Raw genomic sequence first — 20296 nt, 5'->3', positions numbered from 1 at the left:
AATCTGCATCGCTATTTGTACTTGTTGTAAATACGCAGGCAAGTAATTAGGTGAGGTTTTTTTTGGATCACTTTTACTTGCTAGGGACATGCTAGCTGGCAACATAGGATTCCATTCATTATGCTAAGCTAAGCTAGAGGCAACCCTGCCGAACTAAAACAATGCATGCACTGAGACAAAAAATGCATTTGCTCACATATCTAAATGTAGGAAAGAAGTTGAATAAGCCCTAAGAATACATTTTGAGTCATTTTGAGATTTAATGGTGACTTTAAAGAGACAGGGGACATAAGTGTAACGTAAGCTTATAAAAAACACAATGTAACTGTGCATTGGTGTGGACACTAATATATTTATGTTCCTGTTGTCAACATGTTGCCTTTAAATGTGCAGTGTGTAAATTTTAGCAGCATCTAGCAGCGAGGTTTTGAATTGCAATCACTAACACTCATCACTTAACCTAGAATTCTAGACGCACCCTAACGGCAGCAAATCTAATTTGCCGCGAGTGTCGTCTAGCAACTCTCAATACACTTCTGAGCTGTAAACGCCAAACTCTGGTTAGGCCAATCACATCGTGTATAGAGTAGGTGGGCGGGGCTTAACATGACGGCAGAGTTGCGCTTGCGTGCTACTAGCAAAGACAGAAGCTGGCGAACGGTGGTCTTTCGGATCAGCTTTGACCGCAACTCGGGAAGACTCGGAGTTAAGCTTTTCTCTGAGCAAAAAACAGAACGGCACTGAAGTCATTTTTTAAAAAGGAAAGATGTGTTCGGAGTTTTGCCAACCGGATACGGTGAAAGTTTAATCTGTCAACTAGCTCCGCTTAACCTTCTTCATTGCTCTGGTTGGTTGTAGTGCTATCCAATTGCGTGCAGAGGGAGTTTGAAAGACAACCGTTTATCCCGCCCCTCGGATTGAGCCCTGTCAATGGTGAGTTTCCAGACCAAACATCTTGATGTGGGTCTGGCTTGTCAGGCTACTCACCACTCCCATTTAAAGCACATAGAGAAGCTATGAGGAGGACAGGGAGCAGAGTGTGACTACAGCTCTTTAGAGGAGTTTGTCAGTTTAGGGCTACGGTGGAAACATGATGGCGCAAAATGGCAATTTTACTGTAAGGGGACCTGCAGTTTATGCAGATAGAAAAATGGCTCATTCTAAGGTTAAAAAAAAATAACAGTATATTATGTAAGGTCTTTATACTCCACTAACATAGTTATGTATATTATATTGCATTTCTGTCAATAGACCCTTATTAATACTACACACTGCACCTTTAAACATGTATCATATTGTGTATGAAAACTGTGTTGCATTAGAGATGTATAAGACTGAATTGCTTCAAACTAAGTAGATGTTTCAAACTAAGTAGTCCAGTTCAGCATTCATTACGGAATACATTTCATAAATGGCATCTACATTTGCAGTGAAGTTTATCAAGAACTGGCGAACTTGTGCTAAGCATTCCTCCTCTGCAACTTCTTGATCCTTGGATAAAGCTTTAAGAAAATCTGACCTGCATGGCGCAGCAAATTGGGCAGCCTACAGCAAAACCAAACAAAACGCTGGGTAAGCATTCACTGTCTTAATAAAACAGCCATACATTATTACAGATGACCCCAAAACAATTCTATGAGTTTTTAGGTTGATATTTACTGAGTATTTTTAAAAGATAATTTCCTTTTACAAGACTTTTCCAGGCCTCATTACATGAAAAATAAAAGTACGTGCCTATCTTGCCATGCACACATAGCAACTGAAAACACCCACCTTGAAAACTTTCTGGACAATCCAGCCGTGGTACCTCTTGAGAGCTTGGTCATAAGCTTTAGTGATATTCATGCGAATAAGATTGGGATTGTCCTCATCTCTCTCCCCATCAGCTAGACTTTGCAGTAAAATCTGAATGAACCGCAGACCTCTGAGGAAAACAATCAAGCGTAGCGTCAGTTCTGACAGGTCATGTTAGTCAGCTGATCACGTCTACCTATAGGAATACAATGCATTGTTACTTTTTGTTTGCATTTTTATAAATAAACTAAAACAGATATTTATCATTACATCTGGTAAATAACATTTTGCTTAGAAGTCTAAAGTTCAGGTTTTGTAAATCACAGAAATAACACTTCCCTTCAGAATTATAGTCTCAATTTTAATAGCCTACAAAAATGTGATTCTCATTGTTTTTAGATTTGCACAGCTCTAGTTTCGATTAATGTGATTTGTTGTAAGAATTTCAAATTACTTTTAATATATAAAACCAGAAGAAGCAAGACATGCAGAACATGTGAACAAATTACCTCTTTAACCACATAAGCGCTAGAGTTGCTCCAACTTTAGGCCACTCTGAGCCATAGATGCTTTTCTCAATTAACAGTATCTGCTGAAGAGTCTCATACTTCACTGGATCTGAGTCGTAGACAGCTTTAATTTTCTTGTGAGAATAGGGAAGAATTCAGAACACTCTTATTTTCATATAGAAAGCACCCTTAAAATCTGAATGAACATCTAGCTCAGCCCACCGGACAGACTTACTGTGATGTTTCCATTTATGTCAGCCTTAATTGGTGCAAAAACCTTGGAACCAAGGCAATCTGAAAAGCAATTTTATGAAACATATTACAACAGGTAAACCTGACATTAAACAATTGTTAATAAATGAAACAATGACAATTGTTGAATAAAAAATGGCGAAGCAGCCAATTTTCATTGCTATAGGCTACCAAAAAAGTTGTAGCCATCTGGTAAATAAACAGTTAATCGTTTTCGGTACTAACTAGGATACTTAAACTATAACTACACTGGCCTAGAATAAAATAGTATGACTATATCAAACGTTAAATAACAGGAATTCACTGAAACAACACTTGTAACCTCATTGGTAGGCAGTGATAAAAGCGCATGGTAATTTGGCACCACCGTGTGGTTAAATGGGGTATGACTACGCTGCGTAAAGCATATCAGTTCGACTGCCTTCAATGTTTAATGACCTCGTCGTTGTTTATTATAGTTTTTGACAATTAATAAGTCTAGTTATAATGTCACCCGTTAAAGTCAATTGCAGGGAGAGAAGCATTCAAACTATGTCATTGTTTTTATTAGTGTGTCTCTTAAAAGCAACTTCAGTATAGGCCTAAAGATACTGTTATGTTCACTCGCCAAAAATATAACTTTTTTTGTGTAACTTGCTATAAATAAGTCACAAGTATAAGTTCACGACTCACCGAAAAAAGGTGGCAGATGAGAAACTGACTCCAGAAATGTTTTCGTAGCGATCTCATTGGTGTCTGGCAGCGACGCAAACTGCTGATCAAGCAAAAGTGCCATCGATGAAAATTATTCTAGCTGCTAAAATTTTCTGGTTTTTACAATTGTCAAAGGATGTCACTGTTCGTTTCTAAAGTAAATTTCTGCGGGAAAGTCGTAACAGGTGTAGAGCCACTAACAAATTTACCGTCTCACTGAAGAAAACCCGAAGTGAGCAGAGTTAATTCAGTCAGTCACCGCGTTAATAAATCATGCCAGCATTTTAAACACCCTTCCTACTGACAAATGGCATGCTGTACGTTTTTAAATAATCAAATGTGTTCTATCCCGTTATATACCTACGTAAAACCTTATATATAGACCTTGTGAGAACTTACAAACTTTAGCTTCTCTGTTGCTCTTTATGTCATAATACTATACTTACAATAATTGTGATTAAACTACAATTATTTCATTTAACTATATTTTCAGGCAAGTACATCACGTACATTAGAAAATAAAATGACACGCTGTAGCTTGAATACAGTTAATTTATTATATTTAGTAACAAGGCTGTCAGTGAAGCAGCATCAACACTTTGATGCATATCCCATATGAAAGCCGATGTGACCTTCCAAACTGAGCAGATAAGTGCATGTGTACACATCCACCAGCTACTAGAGCAGGAAATAGGCCAAACTTGCACCAAATTAGTTGCATACATAACTGACAACCAGCAGCTTACATAACTTGTATAAATATAATACAATGTACTGAATAATACAAAGCGATACCACATAATACCGGAATCACTAACACAGCAGCTGGTGGCCTTTAGGCAATTATTTGTGTTAATTGTATTATTTCAGACAAGGCAGCACATGGAAACATCCTTTGGAGACACAAGGTAAATATAGCATCCCATAAACATCAGACAGGGTGAATTCTTCATAGCAAAGGATTTTGTTTTGCAGTTGACTATGAAAAAACTTCTTTCACATACATGCCTGGGATTAAGCTGCAAAGGTGCATCTTAAAAGAAATTCAAAGGAATAATCATTTGAACTAGATAGCAATGAGGCACAAATTAATGGACACTATTAAGGGTGAAAATAAAATGACAAATCATGAGCAGAGAGTGACATGTCTGCATGTGTGAGAGACTAGATATTTAAGTGTATAATTGACACCCAAGCATACACACAAATGAGGTATAACAGCTCACATACTAAAGCACTCCATAAAAAGACTATACACTCCGAATACTTAATACAATGGCAACACCAGGACGGGTAAGGTAGGATTTTGCAGCGAGGCTAAAGGTATTTATTGCACAAGAAATGAGGCATTGTGTGTCCTTACAACTACAACACGGTCACATTTTGAGTGAGCTGGATTTCAAGACAGAAATACTTACTGCACCAGCTGAATTTCAGCAATAATAGCCGCTTAAAATTTTCCTTATTTTCTCACTTATACTTCGTATGTGGTATATTTGAAATGTGCAGGTAGGAAATGAAGGCCATTTTTCTGTTCATCCACAAACGAGAGCAGTACAGATATTACAAACCAGTTCATTAGCACCATGGAAAGCAAAACAAATATTAGTTTACGTTTAAAAACGACACCGTAAAGCAAGGAAAAAATAATACAAATCAGGCAGCTGATTATCAAGGCTTCGTGCCTCGAAAGTTATGTTAGAGTACGTATGCATAAACATAAAAAAACAAAAGGTTTGGTCAATAATACTGGACAAGATAATAGCAAATACAAGTGTACATGGTGAAAGGCGCTCGGATACTTGTACTGTAACTCAGTTACTGTCTTTGGTGGTCACAGTAACTAGCTGTTTAGCCGCCTTGGCAATGTCGTAGGCACACTGAATAACTTGCTGGGAATCGTGCGGGGAGGCCTTTTGACATTCGCCCTGCAGGCGGCTGGCACTGGAGGTCAAGAGGCGCAAGGACCCGCGAACGGTCTCGGAGGACGGCCTCTGTAATGGGAGACAATTTCAGAGCCTTATTAACCGTTTAGTGCTTGGTGTGGATAGACAATAGCAATAAATAAATAAAAGATATAAGGGTTATATTCTCCACCATGGCAAAGTTTCCTCATTGGCTCAGGGCTCACCTTAGGGAATAATGTAGCCATTTCTGTCACAGCTACCAGAATTCTCTCCGAACAAAGGACAAAGCTTGGATAAATAAAAACAATGTCAATTGTCATTTAAAATTATTATTATGAAAAAAAAATAGTATGACTAAAATATTCTTTTAAATTTTGTATTATAAAAACATGGGGAAAATGGACAAGTTGTAGCAAATATGGCTCTAATCCTCCACACAAAAGCATTGGAAAACAAAAAAAACAAAAACAAAAAAATAGCTTAATGATTCAAGAATCCATATTAATTAGAAATACAGAATAAAAACAAGGGCAAAATTATTGTGTCTTGGTGGTAAAAAACAAAACAAAAAAACATCCCTAACACCACAGCAACCAAAATGTGTTCTGCGCTGTGAAAGGAGAGCTGAAGTGCAGATCTGGGTGAGTGAAATGCTAACCTATGGTATCATTCTCCCATGAATGCATAATGATCATCACTGACCTGAGACTGAATGCCAATGCAAGTTGAACAACAAAAGCTCCCAGTGTTCAGAATATTGGATCTAAATGACTGTTTCTGATACTTACGTGAATACTGAACATACTAGCAAACTAGGGATGGGCGATATGGCCTAGAATCCATATTGCGATATACATTGCAGCTTCTTGCGATAACGATATATATCGCAATATTTAAATTATAATAGAACCATTTCAGAACAGTTTATATAAACCCCAAGGTAAGCCAAACTGCTAAATATTGTTTTTAAAAGAAAGAAAGAAAAGTATGTAGTTTTGAGAATATAATAATAATAAATAATAATAATAGATTTTATTTATAATGCACTTTTCATTCCGAAGAATCTCAAAGTAAAAAATATGTATTTTGCAAAACTGTAATTATACAACAATGTTGCATAAATACAATTTAAGTACACTAGAGTACACTGGGTACATTTTTTTTTATAACTAATTCGTTTACATTATATACAGTAGAGTTTGTATATTACATTATATACTTAAAGTTCTGCATTATTAAAGGGGTACTTCAGCGCTGGACAGATGAATCTGTATTTAAACTGGGTCATTAATGTAGTAGAAATGTGAAATTATTTTTGAATTTGGTCCCTACTAGACTGAGAAAAGACAGAAAATGTATTTTTGTCTCATGGGGATGAAAGACTACAATTCCCAGAATGCTTCGCTGCCCTGTGAGGCCATTCCCAAAGCCACCGCTACTGGATTACAGTGAGTTAGCCTGAGTTAGTAATTTGATTATACTCCAGGGTTTCTATTGATACAAAGCCATATGCTAATCGCTGAAGTAACACTTTAAGGGCGTGGCCACTTTGAGTGACAGATTAATAGCCATTTATCCGCTGTCTATAGTCATTGCGTCACCTAAGCTCCGCCCACGTCCTGCCTCTTTGCCCATTTTCTGTTAACCGCAAGATGACACGCTGGCAAGATGGCAACGGCCAGCTCATCTCTACTTCATGCTTCAGAACGGCTTAACAGAATCCTATGGTTGACGGTCACAGACACTACATCCGTATTTTTTTACAGTCTATGATCTACGAGTTGTTATATATTGTTGTTATATCCCAGCTGTGCTGACACAATCCCATCACTTACTAAGCAGACAAAAGGGACACTGTGTCACCAGGTAGCCATTGGAGTCTCTGACTGGAGAATGAGTCCTTTCACACCAATAAACCTACCTAGGCTGTCGCCACACGAAGGCCGGACAGGTTTTCTTACCTCTCATGTTTATTTTCCTGAGCCGCTCTGAGTAATTCCTGGATGTTCTTAGTGATCAGCTCTGTTTTGCTGATTACGTCCTCGGTGCATGGTAGAGTCGAATCACACTCGCCCTCAGACAGGTTCTCTGATTGCGACACCGTCCCGTCACCCGGCCAGCCACTCGCCCTGGAGAAGTTACTCAGCGTTGACCTGTGGGGAAGGTGGAAGGCATCCACTAAATCAAAAAATACATACATTTCAAATATATAGGTTTTTCAAACAACAAAAGGTGATGACACAAACCCAGACTCTTCCATCTCAACGTTGTTCAGTGCATTATTATAGTCACTTTCTGGCATCCCGATCTGGGCGTCTAGGGTGGATCCCTGTAACAGGAGTAGAGTCAAAGTTAGCTTTCTGCTTAAACAAGGGATGTTAGTGGCAACTGGAGCTTACTCAAAGCTTGAAGAGACAGCAAACAATCATGCTTTTGGTGTAGAATCAAAACATCGGCATAACAGAGCTGTAAAGTAAGGCCAGAAACATACTTTGCACTAGCAGTCAAACACAGACGCTTGGCTAACACGTTGTAAATACTGAACATGTTCTCTCATTAACAATGCATTAACAAACCCTTGAGACTTAGGTGGGGATGGACGATAGAGTTAGCTTCAAACATCTGCCCTATTTAACTGCCCTGTCTTGTTATACAGCTAGCTAGCTATAAACATTTTAAAGTAAATTTAACTTGTTCGATAAGATTCTCTTGAAACGGTTGCTCCACCATCAACACTAAGGTCTTGGGTTCAATTCTCAGGGCATGCATGAACTGATAAAATTGATTAAAAAAACACTTGATAAAAGCATCTGCTCAACATTTTAAACGTTGGGCGGCATCAAATTTTGTGTAGCTAGAAGCGTTTGCATTCACGTACTTGCATAGAGTATGTTTCAGGTCTGAGATATCAGAGAGCCAGTGACTGCTTCACGCATCAAGCAGAGTGGTGAGTAATGTTAATGGCTGGCGTCTTTCGCTGTGTATACGGTTTAAAAGTTAGTAATCCAGCTGAGGAACACGTTGTCCATTGGTTGGACAGATCTGAGGTTCATGCACTGAGTGAATGGGGGACAGGTAGAAGATAAGCCCTTCCAACAGCCTGTTCACTGAGCAGGTACTTCACCCTTTGGGTTATCTCATCCCAGGACCAGGATAGAGTTGAGGGGAACGTGGGAAGGGAGGAGAAGGCAGTCACCGAGGGACCCTTCCCAATCTAGAAAGGGTTCAGATTATGTTTTGAGTGGGCAAAGGGATTTGTTTTTTATTATAAATGCACAAAAAGAAAAGAGGGGTTATCAAATCATACCTGAAGTGATGATTCACTGGGTTACCAACGGAGTTAAAACCAAGGAAATAATGAAACGGGAGCTCTAAAACATACTCTGGCTTTGGTTCGTATTGTACTTACATTGGATGGCAGTGGTTGAAGAGTCAGAGTTGTGTCAGGGTGGACGGTCTCTCCTCTAGGGTGGTACTGCCTCAGACCAGATCCAGTCTCGTACATCGACATGGCCCTACAGCCGCGTGGAGGTGCCCTGTGCGGGAGGTCCTGCGACCTTGCCAAACTGTTTGGAGTTTGCCATTTCAGAGTGCTGTTCTCATTCTGGAGGGAGTTTAACTGAAATGAAGACACTAAGCGGAGTCAGACACTTTCATGTACGGCAGTGATGGAGTGTTGGAGTGTGATCTGACCACTTACCTTGCTTTGCATTAGTCTTAACTCCTCACTAAGATGGCAGTTAACCTTGAGGAGCTGCTGGATCTTTGCTTCAGAGGCATTGAGGGCACTTTTCACTTCCATGAACTCCTGAACGGTGATGGGGCTGTCCGATAAGTCAGAGGACTCGGAGCTCTGTTAAGAAAGATTAGATTAGATTTGATCTCACACACTATAACGCAGGCCTGTCACGATAATTACTATATTGACTTATCACACCATATATGGACATGACCTTGTTCAAAATGATAAATGATTATACACACACACATCCACATACATATAAAGTGCTTAACAAATGTATTAGACCACCACCCAATGTAAGGTTTGTGCCATAGCTGCCCTAAACTAACAAATTGTGTATGTTTCTGTAATGGTTAATCCACCAGTATGTGCAAGCTCACAGTTGGGCAATTCAAAGTCCGGACTTGAATCCTATTGAACACATTTGGGATTTAGTAGATTCAAAGATAGATCGCTCAAATGTTTAATCAAAAGCAAGTTTAAGAACAACTGGAAACTTTTTGCAAGTCAATAACAACAGACTGTGAAAAACTACTGTACATAAAAACAACGCCAGCAAGAATGCAAGCTGTAAACTAGCCAAAGGACGAACTATTATTATTCTTGGTTATGTGTGAATAAAGACTATTTAGTTCTTCTAAATTGTGTTATTTGCCTAATAAATGTCAATACAACTTTTACAGATTCCTAAAATATTTGCGTTTTCTCTTTATTATGACAGGTGGGCTAATTAATTTGTTAAGCACTGTATATACACTATATTGCCAACATTTTTGGGACGACCGCCTTTACATGTACATGCACTTTAATGGCATGCCATTCTTAATTCCATAGGGTTTATGGAGTTGAGTATGAACTCTATAGGGAAGGCTTTCCACAAGGTTTAGGAGTGTGTTTATAGGAATTTTTAAGCATTCTTCAATAAGCACATTTGTGAGATCAGGCATTGATGTTGGACGAGAAGGCCTGGCTCACAGTCTCTGCTTTTAATTCATCCCAAAAGTGTTCTATCGGGTTGAGGTCAGGACTCAGCCCAGGCCACTGTGCAGGCCAGTCAAGTTCCACATCTTTATAGACCTTGCTTTGTGCACTGGTACGCAGTCACGTTGGAACAGGAAGGGGCCATCCCCAAACTGTTCCTACAAAGTTAGGAGCATGCCATTTTCCAAAAAGTCTAAGTATGCTAAAGCTTTAAGAGTTTCTTTCACTGGAACTAAGCCCTCTCTCTAGGTTGTCCTCAGACGAGCCTTCCATCGTTGCCTCCAGTCATCTCGATTCTCCATGCATCTGGCCAGTTCATTGGTGCTCTGGGCTCCTGCATCCCTCTTGAGTATGTCCACGTACGTTAGTGTGGGACGTCCTCTTGACCGATGGCCATGTGTTGGTTCCCATAGCACCAGCTTGCTGGCTGGCAGTTCTCGATGCCTTCGACAATGTCCTGCAAGTCTCATTCTCCTCACAGCAATCTTATTGCTCACTCTTGGTACTCCCTCATACAGGATTTTATTGGTTACATGCTCACTCTTGCTAAAGTTAAGCACTGCACGCAACATCCTGGTGTAGCACCCGTCCAGGGACTTCTCTAAGGTTGGATTCAGGGTCCAGCATTCACTGCCATAGAGGAGAACAGACTCTACCGTCGCATAGAAGAAGCTAAGCTTGATTTGGCGGAAAAGGTTGGAGTTCCATACACTGTTCATGCCGTTCAGGGCCCTCCAAGCAAGTGCCTGAAAAATAAGCCCAACCCCTGAAAAATAACCCCATACCACCAAAATTTACACAACTTTAAACTTTACACTTTGCAGTCAGACAAGTACCGTTCTCCTGGCAATCGCCAAACCCAGACTCAGATTCATCACTCCAGAGACCTCCACTGCTCTAGAGTCCAGTGGCGGTGTGCTTTACACCACTGCAGCCAACGGTTTGCATTGCACTTGGTGATGTAAGGTTTGGATGCAGCTGCTCGGCCATGGAAACCCATTCCATGAAGCTCTCTACACACTGATCTTGAGCTAATCTGAAGGCCACACAATGTTTGGAGGTCTGTAGCTATTGAACGAAAAGTAGAGTTACTACTAGTAAAGACTACTTCTGCACACGGTGCACCTCAGCATAACCTGATCCTACTCTGCGAGTTTACAAGTCGCTGTTGTTCTCAATTGCTTCCACTTGTTATAATACCAGTAACAGCTGACCATGGAATATTTAGTAGTGAGGAACTTTCACGAATGGACTTATTGCAAAGGTGGCAACCTATCATGACATTTGTTTTTAAAAGTATGTACTTGCATTATCATGCTGTTTTATTACCATTTTTACAGGGTTTTAAAGGGTTGGTCCAAAATTCTGTCATCAGAATTTATATTTGTTCATCATATAAAGCAATCATGTCTCTTCAGAAAATTTTGACTAAACCACTCATTTCATATGAATTTGTTTTATGATCTCTTTATGAACTTTTTAAAGTGTCAAAGTGGTAGTTTTATAGCTGTCAATAGAGGGACAGAAAGCTTTCATATTTCATCATAAAGTTCTTCATTCGTGTCCCGAAGATGAACAAAAGTATTAGTTTTGGAAAGACATGAGGGTGATTAAACTATTTAATCATTTAAAATGACAATAATACCATTAATCACAATTATTTATGAGACAAAATATTGCAGTTAATGACAGGCCTGCTACTACACAAGCAGAGAACAATGTACCTTGGTCCTTTCATCTTTTCCAGATGTTGGTTCTTGCTCAGTATCCTCATCTGATGCCACACTGTCATAATCAGGCTGGTCCATCTCAGGACTTTCACTGCCATGACGGTTCCCAATGTCCTTTAGAATTAACTCCACGTTATCTGAGCAGAAACAAAGAGTGAAAATTGAACTGAATATATCCTACGGTTCATGACAAACCCAAAACCTTTTATTACCTTTGACGTTGTCAGGAGAATTTCCTTGCTGACGGCGTTTGGCATCAGTTAAAATATCAATAACCAGCGTGGCAAACTCATGTGCATTGAACCTTGCTAGTTTCTGACGTCCCTGCAACAAAAACACCACAACCAGAGGGAAAGGCAAACATCATCGACCCAACTCAATCGTTTTAAAAGGTGTATGCGCATCTTTGTCAATGTACCTGATTCCTAGTGGAAGAATATTCAGGGTTGACAGGGAGGAAAGGTACCACCGTGGTGTCAGTTACCAAGGTGCTGTGGTTCTGAGTTGCAAGCCACACTACAATAGCAAAAGAATGACACCAGTCAAAACTCCAGGATGAAATCAGAATTTCTACTTTGAAAAACATAGACAGATATTTTATAGGGTAATAAGCTTCTCTAACCTGCATCTGTTTCTCTTCTGTCAACTTCATCATAAACATCCATGGCTAGTTCTTCAAATTGATGGTTACTGAGCTGAAATCAGAAAATGTTAGGTGTCAAAACAGATGTTGGAATAAAAATGTAATAAGCAACCACACCATGCATGGGTGACAAACTAAGGTTTGACAAAATCAGTACTGCACAACTTACAGACTGAAGCTTCTTCTTTGCTGCTTTGGCCAGTTCTGACAAGTCAAGACTGCTGTATGTAAAATAAAATGAAGAGAGCCATTATCATCTGACCACAACTTACTCTAGCAAGACAAGCAAGTGCCATTTCCATACTTACACATTTCTTATCCATATGAAGCCAGCAAATAAAACAAATTATGCAAACAAGATTATTTAAACAGAATAAAAAACAGTTATGCTATGATACAAAAGAGAGCTTATCCTACCTGTCGGCGATCTGAGGAACTATAAAGTGTTGCCCGCATTTGTGATCTGAGAAAAACAAGAAGCCATTTTATTTTCAGGGTCTCAATTCTTTGAGGTACATGCGGTGCTATCAGAGACACTGATGACGGACCTGGCTTTCTTCCACACAGATAAAATGCTAGTCTGTCGGTCAGCTCAAACTGGATCTCCACCAGTCTGTCTGCGAGTTCCTGGTGTCCTGCTTGCCTATAGTGAGAAATAACAGATGACAGAACATAAAACATCATTGAAAATGACTCATCTTTGTACCGATCCCTCAATGTTGCATCTCTCTCACCTGGCGTAGTCAATAGGAGTTTTCCCAGAACTGTCTGGTGCTCCGGGATCGGCTCCATAAACAGTAAGCAGCTCTGCCTGTAGCAGCTGGCCTGCTTTAGATGCCACATGTAATGGAGTATTTCCTTTCTCCTGAAGAAAAAAAATACTATAAATTGGAGTAATTCAGTGAGGGACCCTACAGCTTAACTCCTGCTATGGAACACATGGAATGAATAGCAAAGAAAGTAAAATAATTATACTGTATACCACTTTAACAATAGATCAAAATGAAGGCATGCGTCTATACTGTCATGCAAAACACAGCAATAAAGGGTTAATTCACCCAAAAATGAAATTTCTGTCATTAATTACTTGATGATTCGTATATCACGTGTCAAACTGCTGAAATCACGTGACATTTGAGATCCGAATTATGAATCGATGTGCTGATTCATAACCGTAAGAATCTTTGTTTTGAAATCGGCCCATCACTATACAAGTCGTTATTTAGTTTTTTTGTGCACAAAAACGAATCCTCGTTGATTCATAAAATTATTGTAGAACCACTGTAGTGAGATGTAACGACGTCTTTAGTGCCTTTTATGAGTCTTGAGAGAGGAAATTACATTGGTGTCAATGAAGGCCTTTCTGAGCCATCTGATTTCAGCAAAAATATCTTCATTTGTGTTCCGAAGATGAACAAGTTTTTACGGGTGTCAAACAACATTATCATTTTTGGGTGAACTAACCCTTTAACACATTTTGTCATAATTGACAAAATATCAGGTATCTTTTATACGAATTTGGATATGTTCACAAAGCTTTTTTTTTCTCCAGTTTTAATGTTGGTATAGTTACTGTTTCTAATATGTTGTTTAAATATTAAATGACTTAGAACAAATCATTTTGCGATATCTTTATGGCCTTTGAAACTTACCGGATGGAAAAAGTTAGCCTGCGCTCCCAACGACAGCAGCCTCAGACATGTTTCCAAATTGCCGGTTCTCACACTAGAGTGCAGTTGCTGAAAACAATGGTGAATTCATGGTTTTGGTCTCAAGACCACATCAGTTGTAGATCTTCGATAGGACTTGTTTGAATCTCATTTCCATCTCAAAAATTCTTGTCCAGTCCAGTTAAAAGGGTAGTTCACCCAAAAATGAAAATTAGCCCATGATTTACTCACCCAAGTCCTCCTAGGTGACATTCTTCTTTCTAACGGATGCATTCGGATATATATTAAAAAGTGTCCGGGCTCTTTCAAGCTTTAAAAATGCCAGTGTATGGTCATTTCTGTTTTGAAATCCATAAAAGTGCATCTATCCATCATAAAGCATATCCATACGGGTTAATAAAGGCCTTCTGAAATGAAGTGATGCATTTGTGTGAGAAAAATATCCATATTTAAAACTTTATAAACTAGCTATATATAAACTAGTTATATATAAAAATAACTTGCTTCTGACAGACAGCAGTATGCATCTATTTATGGAGTAACCCTTGACTTATACCCACAACGTATTGGCAAACACGCAGATAGAGCAAAACACCGGTCATGACTTAGAAGTCTAAAATGAGAATTTGTAAAGAGAAAAGCCGGAAGATTTCGATATAAGAGAAAGGGGCCTTGAGTTTGTTACCCAGCCCAATTGGTTTGAACTGCAAGAGGTATCAAAGTTTGTGATACTCCTACATCATGCCTCATATATCGGTCAGTGGTTGTTCTTTAGTATTAAGTCGAACTTGAGTAGGCCGCCTGCCGGAAGAAAGTTACTTTAAAGTTTTAAACATGGATATTTTTCTAACACAAACATATCGCTTCAGAAGGCCTTTGTTAACCCCCCAGAGCTGCATGGATATTTTTAATGATGGAAAGATGCACTTTTATGGACTTTAAAACAGAAACAGCCATTCACTGCCATTATAACCCTTGAAACAAGCTAGGACTTTTTTTAATATAACTCTGATTCTGAATGAAGAATGTCATATACACCTAGGATGACTTGAGGTTGAGTAAATAATGGGCTAATTTTATTTTTTGGGTGAACTATCCCTTTAAATAATTTTTATTATATAACTATTTAACATTCTTACCTTGCTGAGGTCTTTGGCGGTGACACTATCATCTTCTCTACATGGCATTCGATGAACAAACGCCAGCATTTGATATTTAGCCTTTATGAAATCTGTTTTGTTGGGGCTGAGAGAGAAGTAAATGATAAAGTGAGCATGTTTAAGCTGAGAGACTCTAAATGTCATGATATATGGGGACTCACTGGACTCTGTCCTGAGGATTGGCTTTGCGTTTTCCACTCATGATAGAAGATGGATCCAGAAGACTGTGTTCCCAGATTGAATTTGCTCCATTATTGTATAGTGACTTCACCATCTGTGGATAAACAATAAACACTTCACTTCAACTTTCACTTTGAGACAAGAAATAAATACTGCAATGGTGTTCCTGTGACTCCAGCAAGGCATGTGAGAAGTGTCTAGACAGATGTTGTAGCATCTTGCGCAATTAACCACAGATTTGAATTTAGTCTAATTCTGTGTGGGGTTTTTTGTGCAACTTGTTTAGTTCTGCTGGTTGTTAATATATGCTGGACATGATGTGTGATGACACTGAGCGAGTTTACATGCATGTTTTAATCCCGATTATACTTAAGCTTGCAATGTAAACATGTCAACCTGTCTTCTTTTATCAGAATAAGCTCATAAATGGTTTAGAGGGTTAGTTCACCCAAACATGTATATTGTGTCATTTACTCACCCTCAAGGTGTTCCAAACCTGTATGAATTTATTTATTCTGCTGAGCACAAAAGATATTTTAAAGAATATGGGAAATCAAACAGTTGATAGGCCCCACTGACTTTTTTCCCATACTGTGGAACTCAACTTTTCCCATACCATGGAAGTCAATGGGGTCAACTGATTTGGTTACTGACATTCTTCAAAATAGCTTCTTTTGTGTTCAACAGAAGACAAATTCATACAGGTTCGGAACAACTTGAGGGTGAGTAAATAATGACATAACTTTTTTTGGGGGGGGGAAATAAATAAGCTTAAACTTATTTGAAGCTTTAGCTTAAACTGATATACAAACCCAATTCCAAAAAAGTTGGGGCACTGTACAAATTGTGAACAAAAGAATGCAATATTTAAAAATCTCATGAACTTATATTTTATTCACAATAGAATATAGATAACATCAAAGGTTGAAAGTGAGACATTTTGAAATGTCATGCCAAATATTGGCTCATTTTGGATTTCATGAGAGCTACTCATTCCAAAAAAGTTGAGACGGGTAGAAATAAGAGGCCGGAAAAGTTAAATGTACATATAGGGAACAGCTGGAGGACCAATTTGCAACTTGTTAGGTCAATTGGCAACATGATTAGGTCTCTCAGAAGTCAAGATGGGCAGAGGATTACCAATTCCCCCAATTATGCAGCGAAAAATAGTGGAGCAATATCAGAAAGGAGTTTCTCAGAGTATCATCCAAAGATTCAGGATGATCTGGAATCTGGTACAATCTCTGTGCGTAAGGGTCAAGCCCAGAAAACCATACTGGATGCCCGTGATCTTCGGGCCCTTAGACAGCACTGCGTCACATACAGGAATGCTACTGTTATGGAAATCACAACATGGGCTCAGGAATACGTCCACAAAACATTGCTGGTGAACACAACCCACTGTGCCAGCCGCTGTTGCTGGCTAAAACTCTATAGGTCAAAAAATAAGCCATATCTAAACATGATCCAGAAGCGCAGGCGTTTTCACTGGGCCAGGGCTCCTTTAAAATGGACTGTGGCAAAGTGGAAAACTATTCTGTGGTCAGACAGATCAAAATTAAGTTCTTTTTGGAAAACTGGGACACCATGTCATCTGGACTAAAGAGGACAAGGACAACCCAAGTTGTTATCAGCACTCAGTTCAGAAGCCTGCATCTCTGATGGTATGGGGTTGCACGAGTGCGTGTGGCATGGGCACGTTACGCATCTGGAAAGGCACCATCAATGCTGAAAGGGATATCCAAGTTCTAGAACAACATATGCTCCCATCCAGACTCCCGTCTCTTTTAGGGAAGACCTTGCATTTTCCAACATGACAATGCCAGACCACATACTGTATCAATAACAACATCATGGCTGCGTAGAAGAGGGATTTGGGTACTGAAATGGCCAGCCTGCAGTCCAGGGGTCTCTTTGTACCTCGCTTAATACTTTTGACCAATTTGACCAAATCCCAGGTCTTATAATCCTGATAACTGATCTCTGGCTCATTTGGTTCTTCAAATGAATTTGCTGATTGGATTAAAATATCTGGATTAATTAATCTACGATTACTGCGCAGTCTAGTGTTCACTAAAGAGGGCAGATGCATTGATACTGGAAACCACGATCAGCAATGCAGCGATTGGCTGGCGTTAATGGCGTTATGACAACATAAATGATGTCAAATAATAATAAAAGCCCCTTGGCAAAAAACACGACAAAGAAAAAAAAAAAATTATTTTCTGGACCTTTATAAGGAAACGACCAAACCAACATAAAAGTTAAGTTAAATTGAATCTGCACTGTTTTGATGAACATAATTCATGAACATGATTTGTATACCCTTACTTTTTATTTACACGTTGTAATTCAATTTGAAGCAGATTTGTTACGTGACAGTATTAATTCAAGTTTCTTAACAGTCAAGATCAAATTATCTGCATCTACTGTGCAGTATCCTATCCAGCCATCCCATAATATACGTCATCACTCAAATTAATGTCAGTTTTGGCATGTTTTCAAGTAACGTAATTCAGTTATGTAATGCCTAAATGCTCAATTAATGCATTACATTTGAACTAAACTCATTAGATTTTAGTTGACTAAATCTACTGTACACTTAGTCGACTAAGATCTTATGATATGATAACTGAAACCAATTCAAGTGACTAAATTATGACTAAAGCTAAATGGCATTTTAGTCAAAAGACTATGACTAAAACTAAATAAAAATGTGCTGTCAAGATGAACCCTGTAACATTTTGGTGCAGGAGGCAGATGGGGGAAGACATGCAGACCACTGGGTTCTATTTCTGGTTGAGGAACTGAGACACAATGCCTCATTTCCTTTTAATGAACCTCAGGAAACATGCAAAGCACCTTCGCACTAGTGCATGCGGCATGGGTCTTCACCTGTAGCTGTGAGGAGGACCACAAAGTTTGGGTCAGGTGCCGGACCTGAGAACTGTGGCGGCCCAGACCTCGGTGAATACTGCAGCATTCATCACAGATCAGAACTCCGCGATTGATCGAGGCCCAGCGAGGATCTAAGAAAGAGAAAAGAAAAGCTTTGCGACTCAAGTATTGCATAACAGTTGCAAATCCCTTCTCAAAAGGCAGATCTTCACATCATTTATTCTTCTTCCTTCTAGAATCCTAACCCACAATTGTCAAAAACAAATATATGCAAATGTTTAACACTAAGCATGTGACTCCTTTGTACAAGTGGACAGATGTGCTAGCTCTCCATGGAAGCACAAGCTTTCAAGAACATGATCACCAGAATTTAAGTTCAACTGTCCTTGAAGAAAAGGAACAGTAACTCATTTAATGCATACATAACCCACAATTTTACAGATGTTAAATTATCAGGTGAACTGTGAACAACAAACAGCATTTTAAACCAAACTGTCAGATATAGGCCTACGATCCAAAATAAAGATGTACATTAACGTAGATCATTTAGACCAGTTGGATCGCAAAACAATGCTACATACATATAATAGCCTAAATAATAAAAAGTTCATAATTATTGTTAAAAAGTATAATTTTTGTGTACTTATATTGCTGAAGATTATTTTTTATAGTTATTCTTGTGTCAAAATACACAATTAAAACCAAAACAAATAACTAGTTCTGCATATTTATTATCGTAGCACTTAGAAATAAAACTAATGTGGATAGGCTATTAAAAAAAAATACATACAATTTGCAATAAATAAATACATACTTATTTCCTAATAGACTATTATTAGAAACACAAAATGTTTTTTTTTTAACACACACTACATTTGATGACAATTTTGAGGGGGGAAAGGTTATTTAAATTCAAATTTTTTTTTTTTTTACCGGTATATAATAAATATCAATATCCGTTATGATAACAGAAACTAACGTTAGAGGTTGTGGTAAACTATGGTTACCATGGTTTATCCCATAAGGTCTTCTTAATGAATTAAGTATGCGTCTTTCTTTACCTCACAGTAGAAATTGAGATATATATATAATGTATTGGTTGATTAGAATGTAAAAATGAATTTTAAAAAACGAGGGCCTGAACATCATCTGTCTGCGGTATTTTCCAAAAGGAATATCAGGATTGTCCTTTGACCGCGTTGTTTCATTCAGACAACAATATCCGTGAGTACTATTATTACAGTGTTTGCTTGAGAATAATTTCAAACTAATTCACTTTCAGTTGTTCAAAACATCTGTATGAATAAAACCCTGCACGAATAACGTTACACTGACTGTTTGCGTTTGTTTCGTGTTTGTTTTGTTAGTCTTACCGGACGCGCTGCAGTCTGCGCAGACCTCTCTGTTTCGCGCTCTAGTGGACATCATACAGCTGCGTTACACGACAATCTAAAACATTAATGTGATTTACACATTAATAAGGGGGAGAAAGAGACAGATGTGGGGAGGACGTTTTCCCCTTGTTTCTCCTGATTTGACGCCTTTTTTACTTCCTGGAAGAGGAGGAGATTCAGTCATGGGCGGGTGTTCTTCAACATGACACCGCTATGCAAGCGCGACGCGACCAGCTAGAACCGAACGCGTCGATTATCGACTGACCATAGCGTCCTGGTCCGCCGCGTCGTGTTTTTTTTTCTTTCTCTCTCTCTTTTTTTTGTTGTACCTCTATAAAATGTATTTTAACTATAAACAAACGAGAGAAAAGCTGAGGAAATCACTTTTAACATAGCTTTCTGTGGATTCCCCCCCCCCCAATTAATCATTCCTGACCCTATGCAAAACTCCCCACCAACACTAAAGTGGTTGACATATGCACCAGTGAAACAGTCAAGCACAGCCAGCAGCGTAGCGTAGCACCAAATTTTGGGCCCTGGGTAGCCTACAAACCATCTTGCTGGGCCCCCGTACCAAATACCATAGTGATACCAGGTATTGCATTTTTTATCATAAAAACACTTAAAATGTAAACAAAATAAGCTATTTTAACATAATTGCTATACAAATGTTAGTGAATGTGTATATGTATGTATAGAAAACTGACTTCTTGAAAAAAAGTAACCCGGTTGCCATAACATTT

At 38.8% G+C, this 20296-nt stretch overlaps 2 protein-coding genes across 3 annotated transcripts; both read right to left on the bottom strand.

Moving 5' to 3' along the window:
- Positions 1 to 307: 307 nt before the first annotated feature.
- On the bottom strand, positions 308 to 3487 carry gltpb (glycolipid transfer protein b). The gene is made up of 5 exons (XM_067433570.1): positions 3228 to 3487; positions 2539 to 2597; positions 2304 to 2437; positions 1774 to 1924; positions 308 to 1545 (listed from the first exon to the last, which is right to left on the bottom strand). The coding sequence occupies exons 1-5, from the start codon at positions 3328 to 3330 to the stop codon at positions 1363 to 1365; spliced, it is 630 nt and encodes a 209-aa protein (XP_067289671.1). The 5' UTR covers positions 3331 to 3487; the 3' UTR covers positions 308 to 1362.
- Positions 3488 to 3786: 299 nt separating this feature from the next.
- Positions 3787 to 19746, bottom strand: git2b (G protein-coupled receptor kinase interacting ArfGAP 2b). Of its 2 annotated transcripts, XM_067432819.1 has the most exons (20): positions 19533 to 19746; positions 18157 to 18290; positions 15243 to 15355; positions 15061 to 15166; positions 13904 to 13990; positions 12986 to 13116; positions 12800 to 12894; positions 12669 to 12714; positions 12421 to 12472; positions 12231 to 12303; positions 12027 to 12124; positions 11821 to 11932; positions 11603 to 11745; positions 8856 to 9008; positions 8565 to 8774; positions 8280 to 8369; positions 7402 to 7484; positions 7117 to 7308; positions 5380 to 5443; positions 3787 to 5242 (listed from the first exon to the last, which is right to left on the bottom strand). In XM_067432819.1, the coding sequence occupies exons 1-20, from the start codon at positions 19585 to 19587 to the stop codon at positions 5063 to 5065; spliced, it is 2217 nt and encodes a 738-aa protein (XP_067288920.1). In that variant the 5' UTR covers positions 19588 to 19746; the 3' UTR covers positions 3787 to 5062. The 2 variants fall into 2 exon arrangements, with proteins under 2 accessions (XP_067288920.1, XP_067288921.1); XM_067432820.1 differs by lacking the exon at positions 8280 to 8369 and having other exon boundaries at positions 19533 to 19743.
- Positions 19747 to 20296: the final 550 nt, after the last annotated feature.

Source organism: Pseudorasbora parva, chromosome 23, assembly GCF_024679245.1.
Source record: "Pseudorasbora parva isolate DD20220531a chromosome 23, ASM2467924v1, whole genome shotgun sequence".
Lineage (NCBI taxonomy): Eukaryota > Metazoa > Chordata > Actinopteri > Cypriniformes > Gobionidae > Pseudorasbora > Pseudorasbora parva.
The sequence above is the reverse complement of the archived record's forward strand: the minus strand, read 5'-3'. Positions and strand labels throughout refer to the sequence as shown.

Bases quoted from the DNA above. Each gene is read 5' to 3' on its own strand.
- gltpb (XM_067433570.1), bottom strand. From the start codon at position 3,330: ATGGCACTTTTGCTTGATCAGCAGTTTGCGTCGCTGCCAGACACCAAT. The intron at 2,598-3,227 runs GTGAGTCGTGAA...ATTGCTTTTCAG, and splicing joins TCATCTGCCACCTTTTTTCG to ATTGCCTTGGTTCCAAGGTT. The intron at 1,925-2,303 runs GTAATTTGTTCA...TGTTTTCCTCAG, and splicing joins GCGCTTATGTGGTTAAAGAG to AGGTCTGCGGTTCATTCAGA.
- git2b (XM_067432819.1), bottom strand. From the start codon at position 19,587: ATGATGTCCACTAGAGCGCGAAACAGAGAGGTCTGCGCAGACTGCAGC. The intron at 18,291-19,532 runs GTAAGACTAACA...TCTCTTTCTTAG, and splicing joins CGCAGACTGCAGCGCGTCCG to ATCCTCGCTGGGCCTCGATC. The intron at 13,991-15,060 runs GTAAGAATGTTA...CATTGTTTTCAG, and splicing joins CCGCCAAAGACCTCAGCAAG to CAACTGCACTCTAGTGTGAG.